The following is a 24,504-nucleotide window of genomic DNA, read 5'->3' as shown; positions in this document are numbered from 1 at the left end:
TATTTCCCTGCGATGAGGGCTGGTGATAGGAAAGGCAGGTCACAGTGGATGATCAGCTGCCTGACCCCGCTGGGGTTTATCAGCGCCTTTGTCACCGCCTCTGGGTCCCCGAACAGGACAGGGATCACCGACCAGCCGTGGTGCTGAGCTGCCCATCAGGCCAGGAGCCAGCCCCAAGCAAGGGCTGAGCCACGGTCGTTCCCCAGAGCCAGGGGCTGCCGGGGAAGGGGCAGAAGCGGCCGTGATGCCAGGGTGGTGTGAAGGCAGCGAGAGCTGGGTGTGTCCTGTGCCCGCATTCCTCTCCTTGTACAGTACCCGAGCGGCCGGCGGGTGCCCTCCTCCCCGCCACACCTGCCTCAGCAAACACGCATGGCACGCAGCAGGTCATATGGGCGGCCGCCGGGCAGCACTGCCGTGCCACCGCATCCGCGGAGCAAGCATCTTCTCCAGGAGCAGAGGGGCCTGTCATGGCTGATCCACTGTCCCGATGGGATATCGGATTTGCAGGGGCAGTGAGGAGGGTCGGGCTCCTCTGGGGTGTCTTGTCTGTCCCACTGCAGCAGATCACCCTTGGGCGATGAGATGGGAGGATGGCCTGGCATGCCACCGGCTGTGTCAGCAAAGGTCTGTTGCAGGAGCAGCGGGAGCTGGCACCCTGCCCTGGCTGGGGCTGTTTGTGTTTGTTTGGAGATGTCGTGCCCAATCCGTTCCTGTCCCGGTGGCTCTTGGGCAACCTCCCTCCCGGGTAATCATTGACGGGGTTGGGAAGGCTGGCAGGACAGACCTGAAACATCGGCCAGAGAAACCTGAGTGCTGAGCTCAGGGGAAATTTCCATGGCAGTGTTTGGGGACAGTGTAAACCTGGCACAGAGCTGCCCCCAGTATCACCCACACCGAGGTCACCAGCCAGCTGCTTGCCCCTTCCCCGGGCATGGCCCACAGGCAGTCCTGGGTCTGGGGTGGCAGTGGGACGTGGAGGGACAGGATGGAGAGGTCAGCCTTCCCCAGGGCGCAAATCAGCCTGTGCCCCTCTGTTCTGCCCCGGGCTGCCTTCCAAGTGTTGCCCCTGGGGCTGGACAGTGTGGGCAGCTTGCCTGTGCAGGCAGAGCCAGGCTGTGGGCAGCCCCGTGGGGGGGGTTCGCGGGACAAGCCGAGCCACTTGTGCTCAGGAGCCTCTGTGCCCCCTTCTGAGATGGAGACAACCCCTCCGTGACTCGTGCCCTCTTGTAAGCCCCAGCAAAGTCCTCCCGGAGTCTGGCTGCCCGGATTTCCCACACTGATTTTCCCGGGGATTATGCTGTTTCTAATGATCAATTAAAGCAAATTGGCCAGGTCCTCCAGGCCCCTAAATCCTGCCTAATCCCTGGCACCTTCTTTAACTCCCATTGCTCATTCATTATGTGGCAGTCCCCTAGGTGGAAGCGTTTGCTCCAAGCGTGGCTCTTCCTACACGAAAGCCTTCCGGGTCCCTGGGGTGTTTGTCTGGGTTCGAGAACTTGCTGCTTCTAGTTGATTTATTTGTTCTGGTGCTGTTTGCTCTGAATGAATCTCCCTTTCTTGGCAGGAATGAGGAAGTTCACTTTCTCAGGAACATTTTACTGCTTAGCAGCCTCCTTATCGCCTCTAATAGATCCCATTAACCTTGTGGAGCAGTCACACTGGCTCTGGCACGGACCGGCAGAAGGAATCTCAGGTTGTTTGTGTGTCTTGTGCACTCTTTTCACCCTCCCGCGTGACACAGCTGGTTTCCGCCTTCCTCAGCTCCTCTTGTAATTGATGCTGTCATTCCACATCATCTCCCCCTTGTCTTTAAGGCAATCCTCAAACGCCATCTCCTTCCCTCTCCTCTCTTGCTGTTCCTCTAAGCTCAGCTCCTTGGGGCTGTTCAACCTTGTTTCTATCTGGAAAACTGAAATCCTTTTGCAGCTGTGCAACAGCAGCTGTCACCACCGCCCCAGCCCTGGGAAGTGCCTATCCAGAGGATCGCCCTAGCACACAAAGCCAGCTCACCATGGGGATAAAGCTGTGGCTCTCCATGCGCTGACCCATAGCAGACTGTGGGCAGATGGCTCCTCTCTGGGGTCCCCTTTCTCCAGCTGGCTGGGGATGAAAGGGCAGCCAGTGCTGCCGGGTCCCCAAAGCATGACACCCCTGTGCCACATGCACGGACCTTTAGGGACAGATGGACCCAGCGTCTTCCCAGACCAAAGCATTTGACCAAGCTGAGGACACGGCTGCATCCCATGGGCCACAAACCACGTAGGCGTTCAGGGCATTTTTCTTTTCCCCAGTGGGGAAACTCATCCTGTGGTCCACGAGGATGCAGGGAGGACACCTGAGGGTGGAGAGGAGGAGCTGGCTGGGGTAGAAAGGCCCTGCCTGCTCCCTTCAGACGTCCCCAGCAGTCCCGAGGGAGGCAGGGAGAGGCGCCATGCCCGAGGGCGGGTGGTGGTGGTGGGGTCTCAGGGTGCACCCCGCACACCTGGACACCAGGGCTGCCTGCGGTCCCGCTGCCTGGCGACTGCCTGCTGTTTATTTCACTTCCTGACACCAGCAAGTGCATGTGGTCAGGTGTCAGGGCAGGGTGCCAGCGACCACAAACCGCTGGGGAACGCAGCGTACCCACCCCAGCGCCCCTGCCCATGGTCCCCACCCGACACCGAGCCCCATCCCTGCGGCACGCAGCCCCTGTCCTCCACGGCAGGCTGGGCTCTTGCTCTGGCAGGTCTCCGTCCCAACGGGGCTGCAGGAGTGACAGGGGTGGCAGTGCACCTGGGAGAGAGAAACAGCCCATCGTCTGCCCGGGGGCCGAAAACACTGGTGGGGCTGGAGGCCAGCACTGCCAGCACCATGCAGGAGGGCGCAGGTCTTGGCTGGTTCCCTGTGGTTGTATACCTGCGGCACGGTACATGCTGGGACAGCAACAGCTTCTCTGCGAGGACTGTCTGTGCCGTTTCGGGAGGTGCTGCCTGCATCCCACAGGTGCCAGTGCCCATGGGCAGGCAGAGCTGGCGAAGGGCACGGCTGCAGCGTGCCCACGGTGGGCAGGCTTGCCAGCAGCTCTGCCGGAGCCTGGTCCTGGAAAACATGTGCGCTGGAAACAGCTCCTTTCCCCTTTGTCTGGCCTGAGCCCAGGGCCTGATCCTGACTGCTCCTGCAACCTCATCCCCCGCTGGGGACTATCTGTAGGAGTGCCAGGGTCTCAGCCTGGCCCTGCCCTGGAGAAACCCCCTTGCCAGGGGACATGAAACACTGCAGAGGGGAAACTGAGGCACAGCAGAAGGGTGGATGCTGCTGAGCCGTGGGGAAGGAGGCAGGCTGGACCAGGTACCCTGGCTCTGAGCATCTTCCCAACCCACAGCTCCCCTGGGCCCAGATGCAGCCCCAAATGGGGCGGGTAGTCCCTCTGCTCACCCCCATCTGCCCTGCTGCAGGGGTCCCTGGGGGATGATTCCTGTGTGCCCCAGTTTTGTCACTGGCTCATCCTCTGGCCTCATCTCTCCCCTCTTCTGGCTTCTCCTGCAGGGCAGTGTCCAGCTGCGGAGAGGGTGCAGGTGCCTATGCAACGCTTGTGCACGTATTCGCAGGTATGCTGCTGTTGCCCGTGGGCAGGCTCCAGCTGGCTCTCGCTCCTGCCGTGCACAGATCTCCAGTGCACAGATCTCCACCGCACCGAGCCACCGCTTGCTCAGACCTGGCAGCTGTGACTCCTGCTGCTCTCCAGTGGGAACCTCTGTTTCATAGCTTTCCCTTCCCAAAGGGTCGCCAGGCCTGGCAGCGGTCCCAAGCAGCCTGAGGTGGGCTAACCCCAGCCCGGCCGGAGGTGAGAGCTGATCTGGATCCAGGGGGAACTGGGCTTCGAGGACTATGTGGAAAATCCCAACAACACATTTATCTGCGAGGCTCCCGCGGGGCTGGGCCGGGCTGGGACATGGCGTTCGAGGATCAGGGAGGGACGCTTGCATAAGGCCGACTGCTTTGGCTGCAGCTAAGTCTTCCCAGATGGGCTCCTGGCATGCAGAGCTCAGCAGGGCACAGCAGGGAGAGAGCAGGAAAATGCAGAGTTGGGGGGTGTCTCCCCACATACACCTGACCCTTGGGTGGACCTCCAAACCCTTCTGCTCTCCCCATGCTGCTCCAAACATCCTGCCAGGCAGCTGCTTGCCCTATGCATGCTGCATTGAGCATCAGCTATGCCTGCACTCCCCCTCTCTGCAACAAAAATTCCCCCAACCCCTTTTGTCCATCATGCCCCTGAGCTGAGCCAGGCTCCTGGCTGGACGGAGCCCTGGAAGCTCAGCCTGCCCCAGCAGGGTGGGAGAAGAGGGACACATGCTCATCCCATCTCCCTTTCTCTCCCCCTCACCCTTCCATCCCCATCTTATCTCTATCCCTATCCTCACTCCCATCTCTATCCTCATCCCTATCCCATCTCACCCCTAAGCCCACCCCCCATCCCCACCCCATTCCCAATTCCATCCCCTTCTGCATCCCTATCCCATCCCATCTCCATCACACTCCCATCCCCATCCTGTCCCATCTCCATCACACTCCCATCCCCATCCCGTCCCATCTCCATCACACTCCCATCTCCATCACACTCCCATCTCCATCACACTCCCATCCCCATCCCATCCCACCTCCGTCACACTCCCATCCCCATCCCATCCCACCTCCATCATGCTCCCATCCCCATCCCATCCCACCCCCATCCCACCCCTTCCCACCCAGACGCGCCCCGGCCCAAGGACAAGGGGAAGGAGTGGGCACCCCCCGCTCCAGCGCCACATCTGCACCCTGTGCAGGTCGGGGCTGCGGGGCTGGGAAGGCCCCGCTCTGCAGCAGCTTCTCGGGGTTTGTAGAAATCAACCATTTCTTAGAAACTTCCTGCGGGCGCGTTAACCCTCGGGGCACCGCCGAGTCCCGGCAAGCGAGGGCGGCCCGGGGCATCCGCAACGCAGCGTCAACCCCCCACGGCCCGGGCTGCCACGCTCGCCCACGTCCCTGCCATGGGGACTTGCTGAGCTTGACTCGTCCCCGGGAAGCGGGGTGCGATGAACAGGGGTGAGCTCAGGTCCGCGCCCGCTGTGTCCCGGGGTAGGGCTCAGCCCCCCCTGCCTTGCCTGAGGGCCCGGCTCCGCTTCCCCTCCTTCTGCTGCCCTGGTTTGTCTCCTCACGCAAGGTGCATCCTTGCTGGGGCGGGGGGAACGGGGGGCTGACGGAGAGGGCTGGGGTGCTGCGCTACCCCGGCACCCTCACTGCACCGGGGATTAATGCTTTTGAGCCCATGGGCTGGTGGGGGCAGAGAGCCAGAGAGTGCAGTGCCAGTGGGAAGGGAGGGGCCCTTATCTCATTTTGGGCGCTGCACAGTGTGTACCGCTTTCTTCAGGGCCTGTGGCACAGCACACGGGAACACCGTGTCCAGAAGGAACAGGCAGTCTGGGAAGGGTGTTTCCAAGCCTTTTTCAGAACCAGGGGGCCTGGGAAGGGCATCGAGTGTCTTCGCGTGATGTAGGGGTGTTTGTAGACCTCCTCCAGCCCCCAGATGCAGCAGCAGCTGGGGAGCAGGCCCTGTGCACCCCGCGGGGGGTGGCAGCTCTTTCCCTGGGTGCTCAGCCCAAGGGTTCAACTCCCCTCCTGCTGCTCCCAGGGGACCCTGGGGACACCCCCGGCGCTGGGCTCAGCCATGCACAGCTCTGCCGTGGCATGTGGCAGCCGCAGGGAGGGGTTTCTGGTGGGGCTGCCCTGTGCCATTGGCTGACACCGTGTCACACCACGCTGCGGGGACAGGAGAAGGCTCTGCCCACCCGTGGGAGGAAGGCTGATCTGGAGCAAGTGGTTTGGAGCCGGTGGGTTTTGCGGAGTGGTTGCGATGAGCAGGATCTGCCCAGGTGCCATTGCCTGTCTCCCCTGCACAAAGGCATGCCCCACAAAGGACTGTGGGGAGTGCCAGGGCCACGGGGAGGGGACAGAGGACAGGGAGAGGTGGCAAACAGGGCTCCAGACTCCAAACACCATGACTGAATCCCTCGAATGCAGCTGGGGTGTGGGGTGCAGCAAGGCCAGACAGAGTACAGAGCTCATCACTGCAGCCCAAACCTTCCCCAGCCGGAGAGGTGCAGAAGGATGGACAATCTCCCAGCAGATGTGAGCCCAGTAGCACCCTAACACCCACCATAGTGAAATGGCCACTGCAAACACAGCTGGCATCCAATTGTCCTGGGGGACAGCCCTTCCTGGAGAAGCTGTACCACCCAAGAGACTGGCAGCACTGAGAGCGTGCTGCATGTGTGCCCCCCCAGCTTGCTGCAATGCCTGTATGTGCAAGGGATGCATATATACACGGTATAGGGGTGCCTGAACCTGTTTGCACATGCATGCATCCAGCGGGGAAAGCAATCACACACACGGTACTCACACACTCCAGGCACATGCGTGTGCACGCTGAGCCCTTGCACTAGTGACTGTAGGGCTGCCTGCATGGGGCTGCGGTTGGGTCCCAGCGCTGGGACTGACAGGACAGAGATGGGACAGGCACCCTGTAACGGTTTCAAGCCCCTGTGGCTTGTGTTTTGCTGTTTACCCGGCGTTTCCAGGGAGCCAACCGCCCTCAGCTCCCCGGCTGTGCCGTGATCACACCGGGCTGGGGCTGAGTTGCCCTCACTACAGCAGAGAACTGAAGCAGTGCTGCTGGCAGCACAGAGTATGGCCACCAGCTACCCTGGGCCTGGGGCACTGCTGGCCCCCTCCCCTGGGCTGTGGATGTCTCCAGCTGGCCAAGGAGTCATGTCCAGGGTATAAAACCCCAGGGGAGGATGCTGCACCTAGCTTCAAACATCCTGCCAGCCTGGCGCTCTGCTCACACACCTCCTAGCACCACCAGCCTTTAACCCTCACTCCAATGTCACAGCCACCCAGCATCCCCAGAAATGGAGGGCTGCTTTTTCTTTTTTTGCCCTCTCCCACCTACCCCATGGAGTTGAATCCAAGGCCCCTGTACCCCAGGGTAGGGGCACCCTCAGCCCCCCTCCAGCACTGTTCAATCATCCAGCTGACCCATCCTATGACCCTCACTCTGTGTTTCAAGATGATTCAAAGAAAAAAAAAAAAAAACCCACACCAGAAAAACTACAAAAAACCCGAAGATGTCTGTGAGAAGCAACACAATGAAACCAAGAGCAGAGCTGGGCTGGGTATGCACACAGCCCTGCACAGCCTGGGAAGAGCTTCCTCCCTGCCTGTCCTGCACACACCACTGGTCACAGGCACAACACAGAGGACAAAGACCTGCAGCTCAGGGCACCTTTCCCTACCGCACACCCAGCCCCCTGGGAAGGGGAAACCTTCATCACATCTCCTAAATCCCATCTTGGCTCAACCAGGGCAGTTTAGGGGCAACTGACCCCCCTCCAAAGGTGGGGAGCTGCCAGATTTCCCCAGCCCCTTCCCCAGAGACCCCCGCTGCCCAAGCCACACCTCCCCCTTCCCAGCCACAGACACACAGCTTGGGGCATATTATAAAAAGTAGAGTTTATTGCCATTTCTACCTAGATTTACACAACTGTATCACCGCTTCTGACGTCAAAAGGGACGTCCCGTCACTTCCCAGATGGCTGGCTGGGGAAGGTGGGGAGCCCAGGAGCATGGGCCGGCTCCCCCCAACCCAGCGGGCTGGAGCACAGCCCCTGTCGTGGCTCTGCCCAGCGTCAGTCTGGATCCTCCCAGCGCTGCCGCACAGCTCTGTCACAGTGGATGCCAAAGAGGGGTGAATCCGTCCCCTCCTTCGGGCCGCTCACAGTGCTGGCCACCCAGTTACAGCAGCTCGCCATTCCAGTCTTGCCTCGAATCCCCCAGCTGTACAGAGATGGGCACGGCTCGCCCAGAGCAGGGCACCCCACAGCCTCGCGGGCACTGCTCACGCGTGTGTTTATACATAGATACAGCTACAGAAGATGCCCAAACTAATAAAACAAGCTTTTTTCCTTGTAATCCCCACACTGATGTGCGTACAGCCATGCACTACACCGCAACCGCCACCTGTGCTGCTCAGTCAGGTTTGGGTTCCAGCACGCTCCCGGGTGGCGAGCGGGACAAATCTGCATTGCTCACTAAACAACGGTCTTCCTCCAACGTCAGGCTTTGCCAGAAAGAGACCCCCCCCGCACAGTGCAGCAAAGGCACGGGACTCAGCATGCGCTCCTTCCAACCGTGGATTCCCACTGAAGTGCCAAAGGCTGCCTGGCACTGCCAGGGTGTCGCGGACGCCCAGGTTTCAGAGCCCGAGACAGGCAGGCTACAGATTTACTCCTGGCACACGGTGTATTGGATGGGGAGGGGTCAGCTGCCCACGTCTCCCTTGTAGAAGAGCATCCTCGTGCAGGAGACAGCCGCTGGCTCTGCTGGCTGGCCAGGGTTGCCCAGGGGGGCACGGCTCAGCGCCGGGGTCTGGCAGTCCTTCGTGTGAGATGAAGGCGGAAACAATTTTGCAGGAGATTAAGTAGAAAGAGTTCTGTGGCTCTGCCCACCCCGAGGACAGAGCCACCTTATACCGCAGAGCCCCCTGAGTGCTGGGCCGGGGCAGCCGCCCCAGGGCTCTGCTCCTCCGGGCACAGGACCTCTGTAGGGAGCCGGGACTGGAACTTCTCCAGCTGCTCGGGGCTGGCGAGTGTCTTCAGGAGGCTGTTTTCACGCTCCAGCTGGGAGTTTTTCTCCAACAGTTCTTTGATTTGCTCTTTCAGGACCTCCACCTCCTCCCGCACTGCATACATCAGGTGATTTTTCACAAGATCCTGCAAAAGAGCATCAAAGAGACCGATCACTTGACGGTTATGCGCTGCGGCTTGCTCCCACCCTGCCCTGCTCTGCCTCCAGCATCTCACCAAGTGCCACAAAGGCTTTTCCCCAAGGCTGTCCCTCCCCACCCCACTCTTGGCACCTGGGCCAGGGCTTGCTGCTCACCCAGGCCAGCACCCATAGCATCCCTCGGGTCCCCCATCTCCCAGGTCTCACTGCCTCCAGAGGCACTCTCCAGCTCGCCCCCCGCCCTTGGGTGTCTGGCAGGCTGCAGTTCCCTATCACCCATGGGACCTGGCCTGGTCACCCCCACATCCCCGGGGGGTCCTTCCCAGGTCCCCCCCTCGGAGATCTCCCTGCGCACTGCGGCGCTGCCGGAGCCAATGAGCTCAGCCAGCCGCGGCAGGCAGACAAAGGAGCTGCTCTGCCCAGCAACAGGCTGGGGAGCAGAGACCCCGGCTCCGGGCATTGCACCCACCCGGGGAGTGGGGACCCCCCCCGGGGAAGAGCACCCGGAGCGGGGGGGGGGGCACGGAGCAACGTGCGCGGGGGGAGCTGCACTGCGGCTCACCATTGCCTGCTCGATCTTGTTGTCGATGGCCACCACGCTGGCTCCGGAGGCACTGGAAGAGAGCGGAGAGGCAGAGCGTTAGCAGCGAGCCCCCGAGCGCCCCCCCCGTCCCCGGGGGATCCATGCAGCGGGGCACCTCCCCAGCCCAGGCTGCAGTGCCCCAGGGCCTCCCCCTTCACTGCGGATCAATGCCCCGGTCCGTTCCGGAGCAACAATGCACCTGCCCCCCCCCCAGCAGCGGCGATGCAGCGGGCTCTCCCGGGGCACAGAGCCGCCCCTTCACCCGGGGCATGGCACCCGCGCCCCCCCAGCAGCAGTGCGCCCGCCCCGGGCCACGGCGAAAACCGCCCGTACCTGTTGTCGAGCTTCACGGAGACCACGTCCCCCCCAAGCAGGGAGGAGAAAAAGGAGATGGAGAAGTTGTGGAGCTGGTAGACAGCCACCTCCATGGGGGACTGGTACATGCCGGTACTCATGGCTGCGGCGAGCTACCCACACGACGAGACGAAACACCACAGACTGCGGCTCCCCCCCCCGCCGCCCCCGTTTATATCGGCGGCGTCCGCCCCATCGGGCGGTGCCAGCGAGGCCGGGCCCGCCCGCCGCCCCACAGCGCCGCGCCCCGCGCTGCCCGGGGCCGCCCCACCGTCGGCCGTGCAGCACCCCCGCCCCCCAGTGCAGCACCCCTGCGCCCTGGCACCGCATCCCTGCGCGGCACCCCCGCACCCAGCTGCCGCGCCTCTGCGCCTCCCGCTTGCACCCCGGCACAGCACGGCCCCCTCCCAGAACAGGGCCCCTGCCCCCCGGAACTGTGTCCTCGCGACTCTGCACCCCCCATCTGTACACCCGCTCCTGCACTCCTCGCCTCCTGCAGCCAGGGTCCTGGCACCCCATCCGTGCCTGGCCCCCCCCAGCATCCATCCCTCCCCCCCACATTCGCCCGCAGCCCGCGCACCTCAGCACCCCCTTCCCGTGCTCCCCACACATAACCGGGATGGGGGTTCAGCCGAGGGGAGGACCCGCTTGGGGGACGGGGAAAAGGAGGCGGCGGGCTTTGCATCTGGGGTGCGCACCCCCGCGGGACCCCGCGCAGCAGGGCCCGCCGGGGCGCAGAGGAGGGGGCGAAGGAGAGGGGGCGGCCACGGGCGCGCAAAGCAAAACCGGTAGTGCGAAACAGAAACGGGAGTGGAAAAACAACAGGGGCGCGCCAAACGAGACCCGGAGTGCAAAACAAAACCGGACTGCAAAACAAACCCCGGGGTGCAAAACAAGCCCGGGGCCAGCCGCCGGCCCCGCCCCGCCCTTGCATAACCCGCACCGCACCGCGCTGCGGCGGGGGGGGCCGCCGCCCCGCGGCCAGGGCCGGCACTGCAGCGGGGCCGCATCCGGCCGCGGTGCGGCCCCCCCGGGCTGCGCGGAGGGAGGCTGGGGCGCCCCGTGGGGCGGGGGCCGTGCTGGGGGGCGTCCAGCCGGCGGCCGGGCCTGCGCTCTGCTTTGCACGGAGCGGCCTCCCCGCCCGGGCACACGCCTGGGCGAGCGCCGGGGTGGCCCGCCACCGCACCCGCCGGGCGACTTGCGCTTCGAGCGAGCGCGTCGCCTCCGTGGGGCGCAGGCAAGGCCCCCCCAAACGCCCCTAGCAACACGGGGGGGGCTGGCACTGCCCACCGTGGGCGATGCTGCCCCTGCGCCTGGCCGCCCTCCCTGGTCCGCCCTGCCAGCTCCGGGGCTTATCTCTGCCCTCTGGACCCGGACCCGGACCCGGCGGGACTTTGCTCAGCACCCCGGGGTGCTGATGCTGAGCAAGACCCTGGGAGAGAGCCCGCGCCAGGCGTCTGAGAAAGCGTTAGTGGTGGCAGGGGCGCGTGCACGCCAGGGATGCTGCTGCAGAGGCCCCCAAGTCCCCAGATCCAGGGGGTGCTGAAGGTGCCTGGCGGCTGGCTGGAGGGTGCTGAAGGTGCCTGGCGGCTGGCTGGAGGGTGCTGAAGGTGCCTGGCGGCTGGCTGGAGGGTGCCAGCGCGGGGAGCGACGCGAGGAGCCCCAGCTGGGGGGTGCGCTGCCGTGCCCCTTCCTCGGGGAAAGGGCTGAGGGTGGGCGGAGGGGTATTTCCCCATCAGAGAGGGAAACTGAGGCACAGCTCAGCACGGCTGCTGCTTAGAGCAACGCCCTGCCAGCTTGCTCCCCAGAAAACCGCCCCCCCCCCCCCCCCCCCCCGCCCAGGGCAGGACGAGGACCGCGGTGGCACGGGCACCGTGGAAGGACACGGGCACCCCGTGTGCGACGACGCTGCGCTGCCCGTGAACCCCGGCCGGGCACACGCAGTGCCCCGAGGTGCAGGAGGTTGATGCAGGGGTGCCAGGAAGCATCTTCTCCTCCCCGGTGGGGGGCTTGTTCATAGGAGGGGTGCTTCTCCCCGCGGGGGCACATGTTCGTCCCCCGGTTTGCGGAAGGGGTGATGCACAACCCCCCCGTGCCAGCAGCAGCCTGGGCAGGAGCGGGGCGGTGCAGAGGGCGGCAGGGGCTGTGCCCCCCCAGCCCCGCGGCTGGCGCGCGTCCCCCCGCCCGCGGCCGGGCCCCACTCACCGGTCCCTCCTCCTGAAGAGGCTCGGGGAGTACGGCGGCTGGAAGGCCATGCCGGCGCTGCGACCCCTCTCCCGCCCCGCCGCTGCCCGGCGGCCGCCCGGCGCCCCGGCGGCGATGCCGGCCCTGCCCGCAGCCGCGTCCCCGCGGCCCGACGGCTGGCAGGGACGGCCAGGGTGCCGGCCGCGTCCCGGGGCCGGGGCGGGGGGTAAACAGGCCGGGCGGGTGACCTCAGCGGCGCTCAATCGGCCCTTTCAGCGGCCGGCGGGCCAGCGTGCCACCCCGAGCTGCGCGGGTGCCGAGCGAGGGGCGGGCAGCTGTCCCCCTCCCCAGGCAGATGAAAGGCGCTCTGTGTGCGCTTGTCCCCGGGCCGCTGGTGGCGGGCAGGGTGGCAGCGCCCAGGACACGGGGCACAGCTCTGCTCCCTCGGCCAGGACAAGCCCGGGCCACCCACACCGGGGGCCCGTGACTCGGTTTCCCATCGCAGCTCAGGAAAGGTGCCCGTCGCACTGCGGAGAGAGCAGAGGAGAAGGGGAGAGGCATTTTCTCTCCCGCAGCGGGGCACGTCACCGGTTGTGCCGCCTTCCGTCCCCTGCAGAGCGGTGGGCAGCAGCAGGAAGACAGGGTGGGCAGACCCCAGCCTGCCCCTAGCCCTGGCAGCTGTGCCTCAGTTTCCCCACCTCCCCATCTCCAGGGCTACAGCACCCCCAGACCTGGCTCAGCCTCCTTCCCAAAGCAAAGTCCTAAATCGTTAGTGCCAGGGACTAAGGGCTCCAGGACGGACAGACCAGAGCCTGGCTCGTGGCGCTTGCCCCATGGCTCTGGGGTCCTGGGCCCTGCCCAGCCCCTTCCCAACATAGCGCTTGAGCATGGAGCGCTGGGGAAAAGCTGGTGATTTCCACAGCTGCTGGAGCAAAGCAGGGAAGCGCAGCAGCATAGCGCTTTGGGAGGAAATCGTTTCAGCTCTGCCACCTCCAATACTTTTCCCATGGAGCTGGGACTATTGCAAAAACAAACAAAAGTAAGTAGCTGACTTCCCTGCTGCCCCTCCTGGGGTCTTTCCCAGCCCTGCACAGCCCTGACCACGGCCACCACTGCTTGGGGTGCGGGCTCCCCGGCTGTGAGGCTGGGAAGGATGCTGCCCTCCTCCATGAGCCCCTCAGGGGAGGGATGCTTTTTAGGGATGGAAGTGCAGGAGGCTCTGCTTTCTCTTTCCTTCCAGGCTCTTAATTAATGAGGAATCCCATCCCAAGGCAGCCTGCTTGGCCCAGGGCGGGTCACGCCAGGCACGGGGGCTGCCTCCTCGCCCTGGCACAGCATCAGCAGGGATGCAGCCCACCCCCCTGCAGCCCCTCCCCACTCGGGGTACGTGGCTTCTGCTGCAGGCACCCTGGACGTGTCGCTGGGCGCACGCAAACACAGGCACACCTTGCAACCCATACATTCACACATACACATGCAAGTCCTGCATGGACATGCACATGCATGCCCCGCACACACAGGCACACCCACACAGACACGCCCACACCCCTTGCATGCATATGTGCGTTTTCTAGTCCACATGGGCATGCACCCTGCACCCAGGTGCACACCCTGCATGCACATGCACACTCATGCATCCTGCATGCAAATGCGCTTCTGCATGCACACCCTACAAGCACACCCCTTCTGCACGCATGCCAATGCATCCTGCATGTGTACTGCAGATATTTCCCCCTGCACACGCACACATTGCCCTGACTCACAGCTGACGCAGATGCACACCCATGCATGCGCACATGGTGTCGGGCAGTGCAGAGTGGGAGCAGCCCAGCTGTCCCCTTGTGCAGGGGGGAGGCACCCCCAGCCCACGGGGCAGCCCCACTGCAGCCCAGCTGGCATCTCAGAGGTGGGAGCAGCAGCTCACAGCTCTCTGCCGGACCCCTGGTTTGTGCTTGGGTCTCCACAGGGATCTGTGTGGGAGCTCCTGCAGGCTGTCCAAATGCCTCCCACAGCAGCAGAGTCCTGCGTGGGGCTCCAGCTGCGCCCTGAGCGGCGGGGGGCCCTTTCCCAGCCCCCCGTGGCCCCGGCAGACAGCCTTGCTGGGCTGCTGGCCCCACTCCAGCAGGGCTGCTGGGATCCGCTTCCTCTCCCACTCCCCTGCTCCTGCTCCTCCGGAGCCTAGCAGCAGCAGCAGAGCAGGGTGGGCAATGTCCCTCCTCGCTCCTCCTAAAGAGCAGGGGGCCATGGACTCGCTGCTATCCTGCAGCACCAGAGGCCATGGTGATGGGCACCTTGGAGCAGGCTGGGCAAGAGGGGCCGGTGGTGCAAGCTACATCTCTGGGGCAGCAGCATGGCAGCTCTTGCCTCATGTGTGCAGCTATGGGAGGTTCATCAGGCAGGGCTCCGGCTCGTGCCTGTGGTTATTTTGGGAACAATAACAGCAGCCGCGATACAGTGTAATTGTGACACTAATTGTTGCGCTCTCTGGAGGAAAAAAAACCCGGTGGCTGTCATCGAGCCGCTAGAAGAGGTGGCGAAACCTGCCAGTCGCTGGTGTCACCTCCAGCAATGGCCCTGCAGGACACCCCAAAGCTGCTAGCAACCCCTCAGCCAGCCCACACACAGCCTGTGCTCCAGCCCCGGAGATGCCAGCCCTAACAGCCAGGGTGACATTTAGTGGCCACCCCTCCTCCTTTGCAAGAGGACGCAGAGGCATGAATGCAGCTGGGCTGCAGCCCCCGCAGGGCTAAACCTGGCTGGAGCAAGGGATGGCAGGAAGCAGGATGATGGGATCATCTCCCTCGCCTCCTGGCACCCCTCACCTGCACTGTGTTGTGGGTCAGGGGACATGGCCCCATCGCCACGGCCCCAGGGATGAGATGTGCTATCGCACTGAGCCTTGTGCATCGAACCCATGCCAGGCACTGTGGTGCCATACGCCAAAGGATGCCCTTGCCCTGTCAGCTGCTGGTGGGAGCTGGAGGAACGGCCAGTGATGCAGGAGCCGCCCTGGCTTCTCAGCCTCTGCTCTCCCCCAGTTCCAGGCCATTCTCACTGCTCCATGGCAGTGTTCCTGGCTTGCTCTCTCCCAAGGTCTCTGTTCAATGGGAGGAAGGCCCTTCGGAGGGTCCGAGGCGTGGGAAATGTTTATTGCCTGGCCTCGGATACACTGGAGCGCAATACAGGAAAGGCGCAGAGCCAAAGCTGCCCAGGCTGCTCCGCAGAGCCAGATCTCCAGCTCAAAGGGTCAGAGCAGAGGAGGAGAGGAAAAGCCACTGCTTGCAAACATGCAGCTAAGAAAACTCTGCCTTTCACAGCCTGAAATCCTGCAGCCGTGGTTGTGCTGGCCAAGGGGACTGGGGACGCCAGTGCCAGGGCCAGCTGTGCCCTGCAGGAGCTGAAGGAGAGGTGGCTGGTGATGGCTGGGGCTTGTGGGAGCCCATGGTGGGAAGGGCTGGGTGTGGGACAGGTCTGTGGAGCCCCCAGTCTTGCCCCTATCCTGGTGCTGGGGAGGGAGACGTAATGCTGGGGGGCTGCCCAGGAGCAAGCAGGGAGCTGTGTCAACTGCTGTCCCGCTCAGCAGTCCCACTCCCAGCATCCCAGACTGCGCCTGCCTGCCCTGCAGCGCTGGCGTGGGGCTGCTGTGCCCGTCCCAAGGGCTGCAGGGCCAGAGCGGACGGCTGCCGGAGCACCCCAGTTGGCCAGCTCTTGGTTTCCTCGTCCTGAAGGTGTCCTGGCCGAGCTGTTTACTGCAGACTTGGCACTACCCCCAGCTCAGCTGGTGCCTTCGAGGGGCTGTGTGGGACCCGTGGCAGCCCCATGCAACCGGGAGCCCTGTGACATGGCAACCTGGTTCGTGCCCACCAGAGCCTTGGAGGGCTCATAAATCCCTCAACCCAGGGCACGTGCTGCTCCAGAGCAGAGGGCAACCCCTCCTGGGTCCATCTGTAAGGCAAGCCCCTGCCTGCAGAGCCAGTGCTGCTGGCCTTGCTAGACCTAGTCCCAGTCCCAGGGTTAGGGGACACCAGAGCAACGGGGAGAGCTGCGTAGGGCGGTCACAGCCTTTGCAACGCCGGGGAAGCCCAGGGAGGGTTTGCAGTTGGGGAAGGCTGACGGGGAACCTGTCCTCCCCTCCCTTCACCACCGACGGAGGCAGAGTGAGCTCCCGTGGGCCACGGGGACCTGCAGAATGCCGGGAGCTGTGGGCAGGGGACATGGCTAAACCCCCCACCAGGCATTGGGGCACCGGCAAGGATTGCGACGCAGGGACTCCTCCAACCTGTTGGGCTGGAGGCAGCGTGGGGCGGGAATAGGGAGCCCTGGCAGGCTCCCATGTCCAGCTGTTGGGCTGCCTGCTTCCTCTGATAAAGGTACTTGGCTGTACTCCCAGTTCTGTGTTTTCTGGCGTGCAAGTGCACACCCCGGAGCCGGCCTGCTGAGAGCTGCAATTTTTCTTTCTCTAACTTTGTCACTGGCCCCCCTTCTTCCTCCCATATCCCCCACCCAGCGCGCCCTGGTAGCAGCTGCCCCCCAGCAGCGGCGCGAGGAGGGGAGGTCGGAGATGAGCCAGCTCTGGCACAGCCCTCCCCTCAATGCTGTACATAGGAAGCCCCTGAAGCCACGGCTTCCCCAGGCACTCTGGGGTAGGAGGGAAAGAGGAAAAAGGGCTGATCTGCTTATTACCAGCCCTGGACTGCGCAGCCCAACCTTCCGTTTTGCCTGCGTTTGTTGACACCAGCCCCATGCTGCTGCCTGCACAGCTCGGGCCGCCCCAGCGGGCACCCTGCCAGAGGCCATGCAGCAAACCTCGCCACCCCGCTGCTCCCCTGCTCACACCTGGACCGTGCAGGGTCCCACAGCCACAGCGTGCTGGGGGGGGAAGATGTCAGGTATGGCACAGCCCGGCAGAAAACCCCGTGGCATTCCCAGGGGCATCGTGCCTGGCTGCAGGGGAGGGGGAGCTCAGCCAGCCCCTGTCCACACTCCCTGCCTCCCACGGGTCAGGGATGCCCAGCCCCAGGGAGGATGGGCGCACTGAACCCTCAGCAGAGTTTTCATCCACAGATCTGTCCGCAGAGCTAGCATTTCACACCCATGGGCCCTGTGGGGCGGAGTCCCATAGCTGAACTCCATGTTAACACCTCCCTTGGTTAGCCATGCCCTGCCCCGCAGGTCTCCTGCCAGCCCAGGCTGTGAACACCAGGCCTGTCCTCATTTTGCAGCCCACTGTATCACCTTGGACAGTCCCAGCTGGATCATCCCTAGATCCTGGCTGCCTTTCTCCGGTCCGGTTTTGAGGAACTGGGGACAGAGCGGAGGTGGCTGTGATGCTGAAGAGACCCCCCGCGGCACCAAGGCCATACAGTGCCCTCGAACCCCAGAGCACGAGGCGGGCAGGTGCCTGCCAGCTTGGGCTCTGCCCTCCCCGAGCACCTTGCTGGTGCAGAGCCGGCTTTTCCGGAGGTCCCCAGCCCGAGAGAGGAACCCCAAGGCAGGGCCTCCAGCATCCGCTGAAAGAAATCCCAGGCCACTTTGCAGGCAGGAGCAGGCACTCCGGAGCCACGCTTGGTGCTGGCAGCTGCTGCCCTGCGGTGTGCGGGAGTGCCTGGCTCGCTAATTGGAAGGCAGCTTGTTATATAACGAGAGGACAGAGGCTGGGAAGTTGCGAGAGAGCAGCACGTCGGCATCCCATGCAACCAAAAGCTCCTCTTCCAGCCCAGACTAACCCATGTTCAAGGAAACCCTTGAATCCTCCACCTTCCCCTTCCAAAGGTTCCTGAGCTTTGCGCTCTCCTGCCTGGCTGGATAGGGATGCTCGGGGGGAGCACCAGCAGCCCCTCAATGCCCCTTCCCCAGGGCCAGCTGGTTGGACCCAGTGGGGGGGTGCAAAGCCTGGCCAGACACAACCCGCTGGGAGTCAGGAGTGGGAGAGGAGCTGAACGCCGCAGGCATGGGAGCCAGCCGCGCCGCAGGAGGTCAGGCAAGGACGTATGCTGGGGCTGCACAGTTTCAGCAGAGCCAGTTATTAATACCCCGCCTGGCCTTTGCGAAGAATCCCGGGCATTTCAAACCGGGGACACTTCGTTAAAATCCATCCCTTGCTGACATTTCAGAACAATAACAACATGAAAGACAATAAGCTGCTGGCGGGACGCATACCTGTGGCGCTGCCGTGGCTCTCCATGTGCCTGGCCTCTGCTGCCAGCCGTCACCTGGCTCGTGCCAACCCTTGGGGACAACCTGAGACTGTCCCCTGCCTTCAAACCACCCGGAGCAGTCTGGCTTCATGCCATGGGGGGATCACCGGGATGGTTTCACTCGAGGCCATGGGGATGTCCTGTCCTGCCCCGTGGCATCAGCCACCCCGCTGCCCACCCGGGCAGGGCTGCCATCTCCAGGGGAGTCACAGGCAGGGGGTGGCGAGCACTGGGTCACTCCCTAACCCCAGGGCCAGGGGGTCAGCAGGCCAGGGAGGGGCTCAGGGCTTCTGCTTTGCCACTGGAGTCATTCTGCAGCAAAAGCCCCTCAAATATATCTATATATATAGATATATAGATATATATATCTCTCATATCTCTATCTAAGCACACAGACAGAGGATGACGAACTCCTGTCCCAAAGCCAGCAATGTGCGGCACCTGGATAAATATAACTTGGAGCTCATCGGCAAAGCACGGCGTCGGGACAGGTTGCAGCCTTTAACACCTCTCCAGCCCTCACCCCCCTGCCACACACCCCGGGGTATCCTCTGCCCTCTGCAAATGGGGTCTCAGTTGCTTCCCAAGGGCAAGATCCGCCTGGACCCTCTGTCCCCTTGGCAGCCACCTTACAGTGCATATACACACACCGTGGTCACATCCCCTGTGTGTGCACGAAGCTGCCAGGCTCTGCCGACAAGGACCCTGAACCCCTCCAAGCACCCTGAACCCCTCCGTTCCAAGCTACAGGTCGGCTTTAACCCTCTCTGTGCTGAGCGGTGGCTGGGGAGGTGGCATCAGGTCTCAGCACAGAGGAGCACACCAGGGGCACAGCATGCCTGTAAAGCCATTGCCCACAGCACCCAAATCCATGCCATGTCCCCGGCGGGAGCTAAGATGCCAGCCAAGCTGTAGAAGGCTTTCCCCATGTACCAGCCCCAGCCTCAACTCACAGCCGAGCTCAGCAGTACCAGCCTCAGCACCATCCAGGATCGGGCCACGTGTCCCCAGGGAAGGGGGGAGCATGATGCTGGCAGCAGCGGGGGTGGGGGGGCAGATGATCCTGGGACCAAGACAGACCCCTGTAGCCTGCTCCAGCTCCAACCTCTTCCACACCTAAAGTTCAAAGCTTGAAATAAATCCTGGCCAGCATTTTCCCCATGGAGCCACGCTGCTCGTCCCTGACTGTCCTTGGGACACCTACACCCTGCCTGCTCGGAGCTGGGTGCGTGCCCTGGCAGACAGGCAGCATCTGAGCATCCACAGGAGGCTGAGGTGATGGGTTTCTGTGCAGCTGGCATTGGCATCACTAGACTTCAGCTCAGCTGTGCCATGCCGCCTCAGCCATAGCCACGTGGCCAGGGGCAAAGGGTTTCATCCTGAGGGGCTGGAGGGGCTAAGCAGGACTATCCTGTGCTCCAGGGCACGCTGGGGAATCTCCTTGCTGGAGAGAGCTGGGTCTTGCAGAAGCAGGCAGGGACAGGCACGGTGCACGGTGTGGCACATGCTGCTGCCAGCCCTGCCAAGCTGTGCCGAGTGTGGTGTGCCACAGCCAAGCCCAGTGCTGCTGGGCTTCCTGCGAGGACATCACCCCGAAGCCTGCTGGGTCACAGGGTGAGGGTCCCAGGGTGGCAGGATGCCCGTGATGGAAGCCAGCGTGGGCAGAGCAGACAGGCTGCCTGGCATCTTCCAGGCGGTGGGCACACCACGGTCAGCTACCCTGGAGCCCAGGCTCTTGTTGCTAAAGCAAAAGCTCCTGATCATCTTGCCACTCTGCAGGGCTCGGCAAACCACCCTGCAAGATGTGGGACAGGCCACGTGCAGCTCTGTCCCACGAGAGCAAAGCAAACAAATACCTGGCGCACTGGTCCCGAGCAGGAAGGGTGGTTCTCACAGCCCCTTCCCTGGGCAGACCTGCCCCACGGGGCTGGAGAGGGCAGAGCGGCCGGCGGGATGGCTCTCTGGTCTCACACCCACACCTCTCTCATGCTCACACATGCTCCCGCGCGCAGCCCTTGTCCCCATCAATGCCTCCTTGTTGCTCCAGCCCACTCGGCCGGCAGGAATGCGCTTCCCAGCCCTGCCGCCCCGGGATGCCCTTTACGCTCTGGCTCCGTCTCCTCCTCCTGCATCGCTGCCGCAAAGTGACACTCAACGGATGGGAACAAATGGTGCCATGCCACAGATGCCACCCTGGCACCACTGCCTGGGCAGCTCTTGCTTACTGGCCTGACCTCATGGTGGGAAAGGTGGTTCTGCCCGGCTTCTCCCTCCCCGATTCATCCTTCCCCCAGCACAGTGCAGCACAGCGTTCCCCTGCCTCCCTGCAATTCCCTTGGCTTGCCCAGGACCTGGGGGAAGGTGGCCCCCAGCCCCTTTCACGGCTGAGTCCAAATGGTGGGTCGTTGCCCACCCTGTGTGGTGGAGCAGCAAGTCTTGCAGCACCTGGAGAGGGTCCGGCTGGGCAGAGATGTCCCCTTGCTGCCTGGAGCAGGACGGGGCACAGGCTGGCCAGGCTGCCAGATCTTATCCAGGAGAGTCTGGGCAAGGAGAGCTGGCACAGGCTGGTCGATGTGGGCGAGCAGGTTGGCACGTATCTCCTCTCCCCACCCCAGAGCCAGGCGGAGCCCTGCTTGAATCACATGCCAGTACGCACCCGGGAGGGTGCTGCTCTCCCCCTGCAGCGCTGACCCTCTCCCACGCCGCCGGCTCCCCTCAGCCCCACCAGCCCCGGGAAAGGTACCATGCGGTCACAGGGCGGCTCTCCCCGGCCCACGCTTGGTCAGACTCGTGTCTGGGTCTTGGATGAGCCATCTCAGGGTAACGTTGGCATTTCAGTGGGATGTCGGAGACCCACAGCGCTGGCATCTGCGAGGAGATGTGTCACCCAGCCAGCATGGTGGTAGCTGGCCTCCCTCTACCTGGTGTTTCTGTGCAAGCTTGGCCCCTTGGCACTGCCCAGGTCTCCTTGGATAGCAGTTCATGATGTTCCATGTGAGGACACAGAGGAGAAGCCACTTTTGAACAGGATCCCACGCACTCCCCCAGCAGGAGGGTTTCCTGCAGAAGCATCAGCCCTGTAGGCAATTGGTCCAGAGCATCCCTACCTTGTGCATCCCTCACAGCATCCCTGCAGCGAGCAAAGAGCATAGAGAGCCTGGCAGGGACCACCCAGCCAGGGGGAAACCCCCAGAGACAGGCTGAAAATGCTGAACGTAGGTTGTCCGAGACCCCCGGCACTGATCTGACCCTGACTTGCAGAGCCCAGGGCTTGATCCAGCATTGGCTGAACTGTCTCCAGCAGCCCCAGAGTGAGACCCGGACTCCAGATGCAGCTGCTTAGTCCTCCCGTGCCGTGCTGGACTTCGGCCGTGTATGAGCGTGTGCATCCATGCGACCTCCCCCTCTTCCTGTGCCAGCGTAGGACCACATCAGCTAAAACAAGGGGCACGAACCTGCTTGGGTTCCCCAGTGCCAGCAGCAAGGGTGCTGCTTATCAGGCCTGTTATCGGGGTGTTCCTTTGGCACCCACAATCCCCTGCTTTGTATGCTATCACCTCTTGGGTATCTTGGCTCATTCCCCAGGAGGAGAAAGTTCAGGCTGGAGCAAAACAACAGCAAACACAGGTGTGGGCACACCTGCCTCCAGCGCCCGGGGCCATGCCCCCCAGCTCCCACACGCCGTGCCACCCAGGGGCGAAGTGGCATCACCCAAGCAGTCTCCAGACCAGGCTGGCAGCAGGGTGCCTGGAAGCAGGGTGTGATGGAGGGACACCACGGCTTCGCACCACGCTATGGCACAGCCTGTCATAAACGGGAATGCCCGGAGCATCTTGGGACACAACACACACCAGGGCATGGAGGACAGGCTTGGGCACTGCAGCAAGGGGCACCGAGGGGCACGTATGGGGAGAAACCCTGATCCCCTGGCACCTCCACTTGCTCCCTACCTCAGCAAAGCGGGCTGATGCTCGCCAGGAGCACCGTGGGTCCTGCCCCAGCAGGGACTAGTTCGAAAGCAGCAAGCCGTGCCCACATCGCCCGCCTCTTGCCCAAAGGCACTGTCACCACCTTCCCCGGGCGAGCAGCCCGGATGCTTGGCTCCGACACCCAGCCCCGGCAGCCTGTGCTGGGGACGGTGTCTCGCTTTCCCTCTCTGCCCGTGATGCCAACTGGCTGCAGCCTCCCGGCGCGAAGGGAAATCTCTTGCTCCCACTTTCCTCCCGGCTGGGTGGGTTCGCTGCTCGCCGTGCAGCCGGGAGCCCGGGCTGGGTGCTCGGGCCGGGTGCTGGGTGCCTTGGCGCGTGTCCCAGCTCCTCCTTTCCCACCTGAGCGGCAGCTCGGTGTTATGTAAGTGCAGGAAGAGCGTCTCCACCGAGGATGGCTCAGAAGGAGCAGCCTGCTCAGCGTGAGACGCTGGCTGGGGCAAGGAGGCGTGTGCGCACCGCCTGGGTGGCTCACACGCGTGGGGCAGCCACGTGTGAGCCCACCCGCCTCCCCGCGCCGAGCGAGGGGAGCGAAGGGTGGCTTGCATGCCTGTGCACAGCCCAGGAGCACATCTACAGGTGCATGTACACGCAGGCAGGGGAGGGGACGGCGAGGTGTCTGCAAACGCGTGGGTGCTGCCGTGCACCCTGCCTGCACGCTACCCCACCCACGGCGGAGGAACGAGCCCCAGAGCCGCTGCCTGCCCCGCCAGTCACGCAGATGCCTGCTACGTACGCAGCGAGGGGCCACAGGGCCCCTCAGCCCTGGCAGCGGGGATGCGTCCCACCTGCTGAATCCGCACAGCCGGAGGCGCCAGTGCAGGACCTGAGACAGCTCTGCCCCCCGCCCCGGGCCCCTCAGCAGAGCTGCAGACCCCGCGGGGCGGCAGCCCCGGCAATCCCCCGCTCAGCCTCCTCTGCCCGCAACGCCGCGGCAGGGGAGCAGGGAGGGACCCCCCAGCCTCCCCCAGCCCCGGCAGGGTGAAGCCCAGCCCTCCGGCGAGGGGACGGGACCAGCCCCGAGCGCGTCCCGCTGCCGGGGCGCCGGCAGCCCCGTCCCGGAGCAGCCTGCTCTGGGCCGAGAGGGAGCGGCTCGGTCAGGGGCAGAGCCACTTCCCAGGGACGGGAAATACCACCCAGGCCAAATCTGTCTCCACTCAGTTTGCTCCAGGGAGAGACAGGGAAGCTGCTGAAAGAGCGGGACCTGGCAGCAGGACTCTCAGGCTCCCCACCCCGTTTCTCACTAACTCTAAAGGTGGCTTTCCAGGCAGCACAGCTGTTTCCCGAGGAACAAGCTGCCCCTCTCCACGCAGGACTAACAGGACGGTGCCTGTTTGATGCTGGACACTGTCCGTGCCCCTGCAGGCAATGTCTGCGTGGGTAAGATGTAGCCAGGGAGAGGAACACCGAGTCCAGGGGCCAAGACACACAGCTGGAGGCTGTTGTCACAGCCCGGACAGACACAGGGCACCAACAGAGGGGCACCGCCGGCCATCCCGCGGCAGAGCCACCCGGACCTGCACGCAGGGACTGGGCTGGCACCACCCATGGCGGGCGGACTGGGCCCCCTTCCAGGCGTGGCCGCTCGTGCTTCTCCCCACCCCGGAACCCCCAACGCTGCCCGTCTGCCCAGCGCCAGGCTCATATGGGTCCCCCTGCCCCAGGGTCAGGCGGGTCCCCCTGCCCCTGCCAGCCGGGGTGGCTGCAGGCCCACGCGTGGCCCCCATGCTGCCAGCTCCCGAGCACACAGCCGGCCGGGGTCCGGCTCCAGGGGCACCCAGCACACGGGCAGCCCCCCGGCATCCGCCGGCGACACCCACCTGTGGAAGAGCAGGAGGATGGAGAGCAGGGTCTGGTCAATGTTCCTGTTGCAGATGCCCTGGTTGAAGAGGTAGCAGGGGTCCCGCACGACGGGCTCCAGCGAGTCCTGGCGCATGATGGAGCTCAGCTTGTCGGTGTTGAGGTTCTTGCGGACCAGCTGCTCCTGCAGCTGCCGGAAGCTGCTGACGGTGGGGCTGCCCAGGTTGTTGTTCTCGCCCCCGGCCCCCTCCTCCAGCCCGCTCCGGTTGGCCAAGTCCAGGCAGCAGCTGCAGCAGTCCAGCCCCACGGGCGACCGGCACTCCTCCGCGGGCGACGAGGACATCCCGGGATCCCCCCGCGCGTTGCCACGGCGGCGCAGCCGGGGCCGCTCCCGGGGCCGCGGAGGGCGAGCGGCGGCAGGACGCGCCCGGCTGCCGAGCGCCGCGCACGGCCGCCCGCCCGCCCCGGCTCCGCCGCCCGCCCCGCCCGCCCGGCCGCCCGCCCCGCCGCCGCCGCGCTGATTGGTAACGGCGGCCCCGGGCGCACGGGCCGCCCGCCGCCGCACCCCGCCCCGCCGCCGCCGCCCGCCCCGCGGGCA

At 64.2% G+C, this 24,504-nt stretch overlaps 1 protein-coding gene across 2 annotated transcripts; it reads right to left on the bottom strand.

Moving 5' to 3' along the window:
- Positions 1-7,511: 7,511 nt before the first annotated feature.
- TSC22D3 (TSC22 domain family member 3) lies at positions 7,512-24,249 on the bottom strand. Of its 2 annotated transcripts, none has more exons than XM_059824428.1 (3): positions 23,927-24,249; positions 9,365-9,416; positions 7,512-8,789 (listed from the first exon to the last, which is right to left on the bottom strand). In XM_059824428.1, exons 1-3 carry the CDS (start codon positions 24,247-24,249, stop codon positions 8,544-8,546), a joined length of 621 nt encoding a protein of 206 aa, XP_059680411.1. In that variant the 3' UTR covers positions 7,512-8,543. The 2 variants fall into 2 exon arrangements, with proteins under 2 accessions (XP_059680411.1, XP_059680412.1); XM_059824429.1 differs by lacking the exon at positions 23,927-24,249 and adding an exon at positions 9,719-9,867.
- Positions 24,250-24,504: the final 255 nt, after the last annotated feature.

This window comes from Gavia stellata, chromosome 14 (assembly GCF_030936135.1).
Source record: "Gavia stellata isolate bGavSte3 chromosome 14, bGavSte3.hap2, whole genome shotgun sequence".
In the NCBI taxonomy this organism is placed as follows: domain Eukaryota; kingdom Metazoa; phylum Chordata; class Aves; order Gaviiformes; family Gaviidae; genus Gavia; species Gavia stellata.
The sequence above is the reverse complement of the archived record's forward strand: the minus strand, read 5'-3'. Positions and strand labels throughout refer to the sequence as shown.

Excerpts from the sequence above, each read along its gene's own strand:
- TSC22D3 (XM_059824428.1), bottom strand. The coding sequence starts at position 24,249 with ATGTCCTCGTCGCCCGCGGAGGAGTGCCGGTCGCCCGTGGGGCTGGAC. Across the intron at positions 9,417-23,926 it reads ATCCTCCTGCTCTTCCACAG|TGCCTCCGGAGCCAGCGTGG; the intron begins GTGGGTGTCGCC and ends GCTCTCTTCCAG. Across the intron at positions 8,790-9,364 it reads ACAAGATCGAGCAGGCAATG|GATCTTGTGAAAAATCACCT; the intron begins GTGAGCCGCAGT and ends GCTCTTTTGCAG.